Here is an 11,813-nt window from a genome sequence, read left to right on the forward strand (position 1 = left end):
CTACAAACTGGCTCCTCTTCCTCACTTTCACTATCAGAGTTTGATCCGGTCAGTAAAGGTCCTCCGTACAGCTGTACTAAATGTCAGAACGCTAACACCACACTAAAGATGGTGAACATGGTAATGATGATACCTGTCAGACATGAATTAGTGTGTTAGTATGCTGATGTTAGCATGAAGCTGAACGCAGAGCCAGCGCTCGCTTCTGCAGCGCCGCGTGCAGAGTGATGTGTGTGTCCCGTCGCTCACGCTCTCAGACTATAAATACAGACATAAAGTGTTCAATATTGTGTCAGTAACTCGACCCTGAACCTCGGAGTGAAACCTGATCCTGTTAACTGCTCACCGATGATGACTGCAGCTCACCGTTTGAGCCCGTTGGCAGACGTCCACCGAGCGCCGCCATCGGTCAGCTCGATCCGCCTCCTCCTGACACATCGGGGAAAAACAAAGAATCTGGAGCTGCAGTGCATTCACCCTGACCCCGGCACACTGTGACTCAGCATTAACGACTCAATGTCATCGCTGAAGCCTGAAGCCCAGTCTGTGCTGTCAGCAGCATCGCACTGTAAAAAGACTGGCTTTAAAACGGATTCCTTGTTGGGTTCGGGAGGAGCTGGAGACAGAATTATTAGCAGCCCCTTGGATGTGACTGATCACAGATGTGAACAGCAGTTGTCCTGACGATGATGTAGTTGGGTTAATAGCTGTCTGTCTGCTCAGATTCAGGATTCAGGAGATCCGACTTGATGACTGAGTAATATTGAAATATGCTGCTCTGGACTTTGAGCTCTGACTGAATAATTAATTACAGAGTGGAGATACGCACTGTAATAAGGCTGTTGCAGAATAAAATACTCTTACATTCAAATTAAATAAGTAAATTCAGTCTACATGAAGTTTATTAGATCAGTAGATTTTAAAATATTCTGATCAAATCAATCACGTAGACTCGAATTCCTGCTTTTAGTTATTGAAAATATCCTTTTTGTTTTTGTTAATGTGTATTTGTGATGTGATGGATAAATAACGGATCGATGTCATTCGACCTGAGATGTTTTTTTAGCTCCTGCAGCTTAACGACGATCATAGCAGCCAAGAAGACGTCGGCTCGGCTCGAAAGCGTTCACCGGTGGACTCCCTGCTACGTAGGCAATGACATCACTCTAAAATGGCGGCTCGCTAGACAGCTAGGTAGAAATTACGATAATGTCTGTAGTTTGAACAACTTGAGGAAGAGTTGAGTAAATCTGGATCCGAAACTATAAGTCTGACTACGACTCTGCTTTCTTTCTTATTCCTCAAATAAGTCTGTTTTAAATGATTTAATTTTAATATTGGCAGCACTAGACTTCCTTACTGTTGTCTGCATGAACGTTATTTTACACAGAAGAACATTTGTGTCGTGTGTTTTTGTTTGTTGTGTGCATGCCGTCAGGATTCGATCTAACGTCTTTGCATGTTTTCTTTTCTGTTGTTTGCATGATAAATGATTTTTTTTTTCTTTTTGTGTTTCTTTTCCATCCTTTCCTCCTTTTCTACTTTCTCTTTCTTTGTCCCGTATTTCTTTTCCTTTTCCCCTCTCCGTTGTGTTTCCTGTTGCATGCTGCCTGTGAAGTCGTCCTCCGGTTGAAGTGTTTAAGCTGCATAAAGTCCAGTTAACCTCAGAGGAGATGAGGAGGTTAACCACATGTGAGTGACGTCCGTCTGTGTGTCTGATGAGTCTCCATCGACTCTTTCTTCTCTGATTATGTGTGAAACAAAGAAAGAAAGGATGTTATCTGTTCAATTCAGATACTTTATTCGCCCTCTTATTGGGGCACAACGAGGCATGGTGGTTTGAAAATAATAAAAAAAAATTATGTGAAAATAAACAAACAAACGGTACCGGCGGTGTTTGTGGCCGTTGTCACCGGACTGTTATCGCTATGGTTGCGGCAGCAGGACGGCGGGACCGACCGGTGGGTGTGTGTGCTCGTGCTCGGTGACATCGGACGTAGTCCTCGGATGCAGTATCACGCGCTCTCTCTGAGTAACCATGGATACAAAGTCACTGTCATAGGCTTCCTGGGTGAGACACACACACAGACACACACAGAGACACACAGACACTAATTTGTCTAAAAAACTCCTTATGATCTTCTTTCAGACTAGTGGGAAATAAAACACCCCCAATACATGTTATGTTGTAAATGTTACTTTGAGTTTGTGTCTGTGTAATATATGATATAATATATAATATATATCTTTTAAGGCCGTTTTCTTAAAATGATTTCAGAATCAGATTTTATTCATTAAAACATTGCAAACATTTATTTTTTAATGTCTGTTGACAGTATTTTCTGATTTATGGAGTGATAAAAGGAGATTTACCCAATGTTCAGATTTCTGGAAATGTATGAAAATTTGCATTGCAACTTGTAATAAAAAAATAATTGTCTTAATGTAAAAACATCACCTGTAGTGAAATTTATAATATACATCTTTAAAGGCTGTTTTCTCAAAGTGAGTTTTTTCTGAAAATCTGAGCCAGAAATCTCTTTTATTCCTCTCTATATATATATCATTCACAGCCTGATTTATTGCACATTTTATTACTAAAAACATTCAGATTTCTGTTCTGGAAATGTATGAAAATCAGCATATTTTTTACCTCATTTGCATATTTAAACATAACATTTCAGAAAACTTGAAATACAAAAAATTATTCTCTTTATATAAATAATCAGAATAATCAGCTGGTGAAGTTTCATATTGATATGAATGATGTCTATATTTTTTTCACCCTGTTGAAAACAGTGATATCGTCCACATAAAGTGAAACATTGGAACCCGGAGTCGATATCTGCCGTGTAAAAACATCACTTCACGTTAAACCGAGTCGACACCCCGACTCTTCTTCTTCCCTCTGGTGAAAACATGTCGCTTTCTTTCTTCTTCTCCTGCTCAGTTCTGGGTCAGCTCGCTGTCCGCTGCCGACACACCGGCGTACAAAATGCATTCCAGTGTTTCTGCCTGAATAATGCATGATGGGAGTTGTAGTGAGAGGGCAGGAGTACAGATGTAGTTCTGCTTCTAAACCGCAAGCACTCAGACTCTGATACTCGTCCTCGCAGGTCAGCTCTCATCGGCCGTCCACACTGTCAATCAAACGGGTTTAAATGAGCCAATAAACAAGACTTTCTCTAAACAAAAACAAAACCTTTTGAAATAATAATAATGCATTAATTATGCAAATTAAGTCAACATTTTGACTCTCTTGTGATTTACAGGGGCCATCTGCCTGCCTGTGTGTGTGTGTCTGTGTTTGTGTGTGTGTGTGTGTCAGGTGGAATTCCATCGATCGTTATTAGCCTCGTTAATGCTAATTGATTAACGAAGATGTTCCAAAAATCAAATCATGAACTGTGGCTGCTGAACAGCAACACTCCCATCTTTCCAAAAGTCTAACAGCAGGAAAAAAGTATGTCATAAATACTACAAAATAAAATCTTGGTAGCAAATGTTTCAAAATAAAAGCCTGTAAAAACAAAAAACTTTATAAAGAAAAAAAATTTAAAAAGAAAATGTATAATAAGGAAATTGTTAAAATATACTGTAAAAACAGCTAAGTTAATTTAATTCAAACAATTGTTGAAACTGACACATTAAACATTTTAAGTAAAACTAAACTAAAACCATTCTTGATCAAGTAGTTTAAGTTGATTTTGTGTTGGTTAAAATATTCAATGTAATCAGAGCACATTTTTAAGTTTATTTTGATTATTTTTTAAAGGGAAATTTTATAAATCAAATAATTGTTTTCCCCATTTCTGTCTTTCGTGTGCACATAAACTTTTAGTTTTGATCCTGCACAGATTTATAGATGAGGCTAAGATCAGAAAACCGGGAGGACTCTCAAACAACCAGAACAAAAGGACTGAAGCTGGTTTCAAATGCAGACCACAGGCATTATTTATAAAATAGAAGTACGAGTTTAAAAGTTAAAAAACCTACAAATATTTTACCTGTTAACAGCTCTCATCCACTGACATCAGGTTTCCTGTTTGCTGCCTGAATCCATGTGAACGCAGCAAAATATGAAGTCTAATTATTTTATTTTAAGTGTAATGTTGGTTTTTATTAACATTTTTATATTTTTATCTTGAACAATATCATTAAATATCACACTGCTAATTTACACATTCCTTCTAACTGTATAACAGCCCTTATAATATATATTCTATTTTTATATTTATATATATCTTTGTGTTCTGATTCTAAAGGCCCCTGGTTGTCTCTGCAGACAGTGGACTGGTTTTACTGGTTTTACTGGTTTTACTGCAGACTGCTCATTTTAAAACTCACTGTTACAGAACAAACGTCCTTAAAAACAAATAAATTAAAATAAACAAATAAATAAACATATTTTTTATATACATATTGACTCCCTCTCATTACTGAGCTGTAGTATCACATGCTAACAGAAGCCACAGAGCTGAAGATGAAGGGAGGCGGTCAGACGGAGAGAGCAGGGTGAGTCAGAGGTAGAGGAGGCTGAATGGCACTGCAGCGCTCGTAAATCTGACTGCACTGCTGCAGCTATCACACACACACACACATTACAACACACACCCTCCTCCAACATGGCTGACATGATCTTTCTGTACACACATCATCAAACAGCGACTCCACATCCCCCTCTTCTTCTTCTCCTGACCTTTTCCTGTTGCAGTTTCCAGAGGTCTGTTCAGAGCTGCTGAGCGTTAGAAACCGTAGAAAATAACTCTGATAATGTCATTAACGTTGAATAATACTGAAAGAAATGAGCCACTAAAGGAACAGAGACCTTCAGACCACATATATAGAAACATATTGACACAGCATTCTCGATTTGACGTGCGTCTGTGCGGAGGTCACGTAAAGCTAGTTAACAAGAGAGATTCAGACTGTAACTCGCTTCATTCAGAACACATTCTCATTAAATGTGGTTTGTTATGAAGGTGAGACCCTGATGCTGGTTACTGGATTAATTCAGTCATTGGGGGACTCCAGGGCTTCCTTTGTGGCTCCCAGTGGTGAATACACTTCACTTTCACCACCAGTTATGTTCCAGATGTGTTCATTTCATTTCAAACTTGAGGTTATTGAACTATTAATCATATAAAACTAGATGTTGATGATAATATTTTCATGGTTTTCATGTTTGGTCAAGTTTTCATTTGTACTACAAACACATGGAACTGGATGTTCTAACCTTTTATCCTTAACTTTTAGATTTTAGCAGTTTTCACGCTCTCTAATTGCAACAAATACACCTTAAAACACCTAAATTAATAGTTATGGCTAACTCAATATGTTCTCTACAGTCTCTCCATGGAGCCTTTGGTTGGGAATACGCGTCTATAATATCAGTTCATTACTGAGGAATAAATATGCAGTAAAATCTACTGCAGCGTATTAAAGTTGATTGCTATTGTTAAAATGATTGATCCAGTCTCAGTCAAATTAAAATAAGCTGGACCTTGAGAAAGCATCCAGCAGTGATCAATGTAATCAACGTTATTAACGGACAAACTGTTGTTTTTCTCTGCAGAGACCAAGCAGGAGTTGGAGGACCTCACAGCTGACATCAAGAAGACAGCCAATAAAGTTCGCTCAAAATTAAAAGGTAGGTACTCAGAAACTCCTTCACATCCTCTTTACTCGCTACACTTCATCTTGAATCATTCATAAAGTCACATCCAGCTCCAGCACTCGTCTGGGATGCCCCGCCCCTTTAGGAACCTCGGTCCTCCTTTCCTGTACTTAGAAATGCTATTTGCTAGGCTAATCTGTGTTAAAAACACAACCACATTTTAAAGAGAGTTAAAAGATAAAAGAGACATATACTATATATAGTTAGCTAATGTAAGCAAAATGCTAACTAGCTAGATTGTGATTGATATGGATTAGTTAGCTAGTGGTTGCTACCTAACTAGCTAACTAATCTACATCAATCGTAGAAGCTAGATAGCTAGCATTAGCTTTCAACATAGATTAGCTTAGCACGTAGCATATCTGAGTAAACCAACTTTCTCCTCCTTGATGACCTGAAACCTCCTCACAGGATGTTTCCTACTGTTTCCTGTAGCGCCACCAGCAGGCCAAAGCCCCCACCAGAAATATCTCAGCAGAAGTAAACCTATAATATAGGTTATAATATTAGAAGATTTACGGTATTCAGACGCTGACCTTCAGCAGCAGAAGAGGAAAATATTCAAAAACAGAGGCGGTGATTTATCAAACTGTAATCGCAGGGACAGCCACACACACACACACACATGCACACACACAAACACATACACACACAAACACACAGCCACACACACACACACACACAAACACACAAACACACAGACACACACACACACACACACAAACACACAACAGATGGGCACACACACACACTTCACACACTATGCTGACTGAAGTTCAAGGACATACTGCATTAATGCGAACAAGGCCAGAGGTTTGACTACACAACACACACACGATGTTAATACCACGGTGTAAAAAGACACACACACACTCACACACATTCACAGACATCACAACACACCACACACACACTCACAGACACCACACACACACACACTCGCAGACACTCTCCACACACACACACACCCGACACTCACACACTTCACACACAACTCACAGACACTCTCACACACACCACACTCACAACACACACACACAACACAACTCACAGACACTTTCACACACACACCACCACACACACACACAACTCACACATACTCACAGACACTCACACACACACACACACACACACACACACACACACACAGACTGTACATATGCAGTCTGAGAATAGCAGTGATGGTGGAGATAAAGCTATAATTGGAAACCCCATGAGGCCTGAGTGTTATTGTCCCGTCTCACACACACATACACACACACAGTAGATGTGCCGTCCCTGCAGGAGGGGGGTCGTGGTGATGGGGGGGGCATGTCAGAGCACACAGGCTCCGCCCACAGCGCCGACAGCAGGTTAACGTCTGTCGGGTTTAAAGAGATTTTAAGCCTTTGAATAAACTTTATACATTATGAGTCTGAACAACGTGTCAGCCGCTCTGCTTCAGTGAGGGACTCGCACTGAGCCCATACCGCTGACTCTGTTGGACTGGGAGCTCCCAGCATCTGATGCTGACGGAGGACAGTTGGACTGCAGGGAATAAAGGACTGAGGAGGTTTATTGCAGGAGTTAGCGGTTAGCTAATTTAGCAAGAAGTCAGTGAGGAAACTCCATAAATCACCTCGATACGTCCAACTGTCCTCTGCTGACCTAACGGCGGCTACATCAGCAGTTCACTTTTCTTACACTCCTTAAAATCAAGAAGGCCTCACCCCCTGTGAAGTCTTGGTGACCCCTAGTGGGGGTCCTGACCCCCGGGTTGGGAACCACTGATTTAGGATCATATCGGATTATACTTTTTTATCCTTATTTCTTACGTAACAACAAACATCACTTTGATTTTTGAAACTAAAACTTTTAAACACAAACAAGGACTCACAATCTGTTGCTTACTCAGTTTTTATCTCACACACACACACACACACATTGTCAGTGCTGATATTGCTGAGTCATCATGGATCCAGCAGAGAGCAGCTGGGCCACGAGCCAACACACACACACACACACACACACACACACTGTGGAAAACATTATATAAGCGTTTCAGCTCGTCTCATCACTCACTGGAGACAAACCGACATCACAGAGTCACATGACACCAGGACAGACCTGCAGCCGGTTATCATGGCACCCACCCCCACACACACAGACACACACACAGACACACACACAGACACACACACAGACACACACTGCTCCAGCTGATGATGAACCCATCAGCTGTGATAGGACGTCACCTAGAGCCAACCTGCAGGTTTAAAGTCCCACCAGCGCCCCCTCCAGGCTGCTGAGTCCATTACAGCTTCAGCAGAACGATACACAATGACCGACACACTCCTGACGAATCCAAGCAGAGACACTGGCCTTTAACCTGACGCCTACATTACCCACAATGCACCTGAACCACCGACTGCTGTGTGTAAGTTCTAACTTGTAGTGTTTTTGTTTCTGCTGCTGATCAGTCAGTACGACAACTTCATTGAAGTTTAGACTCCTGATTAAAGACAGGAAGTTGTGTAGTGCAGTGGTTCCAAACCTGAGGGTCGGGACCCCCAATAGGGGTCGCCAAAGCAATACATACACAGCAGGCCGATGTCTCATCGGCCTATATTAAATAATATATATACAGACCGAAGAGCTTATAGAGCACCGCATCTGTCCAAATGAAGTGATTAAGTCTGTCTGATTGTTAAATATTATAAAAAATATAGAATACAGACAGAAAAAAGAATGATTTCTGATGCAGTTATTGAGTTTGTCCGGGGTCATCAGTGTGGTCACTGGTGCTGTGTGACGAAGGCGTTAGTGTAGAGTTTGTCCTGAAGGTGGCGCTAGAGGAGACGTCAGTAGGACAAACAGAGAGTTTGCTGTGTGGCTGCTGATGAACTCAGACCCTGCTGACTCGCTGTGTTTCTCCGGGCTGAGTGGGCGTCTGCAGACGGGAATATCCACACACATTATTACACTGCATCTCCCCGGGTGAATGATAATGTATGAAAGCTGCTGAGTGATGATGAAGGAGGAAGAGGAGGAGATGGCTGCAGTTTAAAAATGTGTAATATGGAATGAAATGTTGAGAACCAAAGTTTATGAAATGTAAGATACTTAATTTCTGACAACGTCTGAATTTGAATATTTTTGTTTATCTGACTGACAATGCAGGCAACAGTTGCTTTATTGTGGCGGTGTAAATGTGGAGAAATCCTTCACAATAAAAAGAGTGTAAGGATGATGTTTCCTGTTTGATCTGACTGACCCTGTGTGTGTGTGTGTGTGTGTGTGTTCCCGCAGCAATCGAGCAGAGCATCGAGCAGGAGGAGGGTCTCAACAGATCATCAGCGGACCTCAGGATCCGCAAGACACAGGTGAGACCGGTCCACATGTCCACATGTCCACATGTCCACCACAGACACAAACCTTTAATGTAGACAAACTATTTCTTTTGGACCACCTGTAAGGAAATATTGTACTTTTTACTACATGTATCTTTATTTATAGAGCACTGAGTTTAAAAACTATGTTAGTGCTTCATAAAAAATAAAATGAATTTAAAGAGAATTTAAAGGTAAAACAAGAAAAACATTAAAACATTCAGGAAATAAAATATATTTCTGAAAATTAATAAGTTACTTTGCAAATGAAGATTTTCCATACAGAGTGAATAAAATATGATGTTTTGTTATAAATAAAACAGTTTATATAAGTACAGCTGAAACCTTTAGTCCATTAATCAATCAGTCCAATAATCAATCAGTCCTTTGAGAGAAAATCAATCAGGTCATTTTCGGCTCAACAAACGTGAAGTTTTGCTGTTTTTCCTTTAATTGATTGGAATAATCAGAATTTATTAATAATAATCACTTTGGGCTCTGGGTGCTAGAATGTACAAGAGAACTCAAGCAATTTATTACAATGGTCTAATGATCAGCCCAGTAAAAGACAGTTAACATTAGTTAACAAATTGGGCTCCTGGTACATAGCTAATCATCACGCAATAATCGCTGGGGATCTTATACAGCATCAGTCTGTCTCGACCCTGCATGTATTCTGCCTCTGTCATGCTGCTGGCGCGCTCCCCCATCACTGGGAGTGGCTCTCTGCTCCGCTGACAGGTGAGGAGAGATTGACATGCATCACCGAGGCACATTACCAACCAAACACATGTCAACACATAAGCACGTGCTGGTACAGCCGTTGCAGGATTAACGGGTAGATAGCTGGGTCTTCACTGGTCGTGTAGTTTGTGTTGAATGACCGATTAACACAGCGATGTGCCCAAACTCTGCACAATTGACGCTGAAGTGTTAAAAGCTGTCCGAATATTTGAAGTAGAAGCACAGATGTCCCTCGTAAACTAAATAAACGACAAGCTGTACCGATTCAATTTTCCTGCAGACTAACAGGGACCACAGCTTTCGTCCCTTCGTTGTCAAGCCGTCCGCCAGTTAACTGGCTGAAACGTGTCCGCCGAAGTGCAAACGAAGACCGCAGCACAAGCCTAGAGCACACACACACACACACATCACGACACACACACACACATACACACAGCCGTTACAACCACAAACACGGTGTTCACATACAACACACGACACACCAGCACGATTACATTAGCATTGCTTTTTCTCTGTCTTGATTGGATTTGATCAGCACCAGGTTAGATTGATGACACAACCTAATTAACGGATGTTCCTTTATCAGATGAGCACAGGAGCAAGAAAACAGAATTAAGTGCTGGAGTCAATGGAAGATACACAAGTATGACGGGGGGTCATTTGTACGTGGTCAATACAACGTAGATATATAAAAACCTAAATAGTGATACCAATATAAACTTTTGCAGTGTGAGCGAAGACCAGCGCGCTTTCTCCCAGTGTCACTGTATATCAGATAGATGGTGAATCGCGATTTGCTCTTTCTTGATCAGCATGTATCCAAGTAACAGAAGATGCCAACTACAGAAGTGTGTGAACACGAGGTTTAAGACCGTCAGAACAGCAGGAGTGAGCTGATACCTTAATTCAACTGAGCAAGGGAGATGCACTATTTATAGATCTGAGGAATATTTTCAGCGCTTCAATGCCTTTTAATTAAATCTGAGGACCAGAAGTCGTGACACTCAGACTACGTGTGGTATTATAGGGGTTGATAGCGCTTTGGTTTTTTGAGTCGGGGTTGCTGATTCTTTTTTCGTTTTTTCTTGTTTCTTTTTCTGTCTTCGTGTGTTTTTTGTGTTTGCGTTTTGGGTGTGTTTTATAAGTTTATATAATTCAACAGTATAACTAATCTGATAGAGGAATCTAGGTGTGTTACAGCTTAAGTTGCTTTCAAAATAGGTCTAGATTTATCTTACAAAATCTGGAGAGAGAAATGAGTTGGTTAATAGTTGTTATAATTAAATATCTGAACCTGTAAAGTACCTTTTTCCTCTCTCTCTGCTTTCTTCGTCCTGTCTGTTTCCTGTCTTGTCTCTCTCCTGCTGGCTGTCTCTCTCATTTCCTGCACGTCACCTGCGACGCGGTGTCAGCGTACGTTGTGGAGGTGAGTGACTGTAGGGAACAACAGCCACTCAGCAGGATTCACCTCTGGCCGCTGCGAAGGACCGCATATCCAGAGCAGAGACAGCTGGGAGATCAGCGGAGTGTTACGCGGGCTCGCTGGAATACTCGGCTTCATACGTGCGTCTCCGAGTGACTGACCGTCTCGGATGAACAGTGGTATGCATGTCTGGGGCTGCAATAGCTGCACTTCTGAGGGTTTTGGCTGCTGCGGTGTCCGATTGGTAGAGTTCCTGTGAGGGTGAGGACCACGATACGACAGACTATTTCCATTAAGAATGTCATAAAGCTTAATTTAAGGTAAGTTAATTGAGAAACTGAAGGGGTACTGGTGGGAGTATGCGCGTGCGTTCCGTTCGGACAGCCATGCTATTTATGAAAATTTCGTTCGGCATATGACGTTTTGTTTTAGGAGGACGGGCGCCTGACTCCGGAGTAAAGGCGGCCTTGTGGCGTGGCGGTGGGAAAGTTGTGAGGGGCGCGTCCAATCAAAAAAATCTGTTGCAGTTACTCAGTTTTTATCTTCACACGAGCTACGACACTATCAAGCACGACTTGTCTCGATGAGCTGAAAGTATATA

At 41.4% G+C, this 11,813-nt stretch overlaps 1 protein-coding gene across 1 annotated transcript in view; it reads left to right on the plus strand.

Moving 5' to 3' along the window:
• Positions 1-11,813, plus strand: part of stx1b (syntaxin 1B) — a 22,525-nt gene that overhangs the window by 4,240 nt on the left and 6,472 nt on the right. Inside the window, exons 4-5 of the mRNA XM_035654267.1 lie at positions 5,576-5,650; positions 8,966-9,039. Of these exons, the coding sequence (XP_035510160.1) occupies positions 5,576-5,650; positions 8,966-9,039 (149 nt within the window). The remainder of the gene's footprint in view (positions 1-5,575; positions 5,651-8,965; positions 9,040-11,813) is intronic.

Source organism: Morone saxatilis, unplaced genomic scaffold, assembly GCF_004916995.1.
Source record: "Morone saxatilis isolate NCDOM2014 unplaced genomic scaffold, NCSU_SB_2.0 Contig14, whole genome shotgun sequence".
NCBI lineage: Eukaryota > Metazoa > Chordata > Actinopteri > Moronidae > Morone > Morone saxatilis.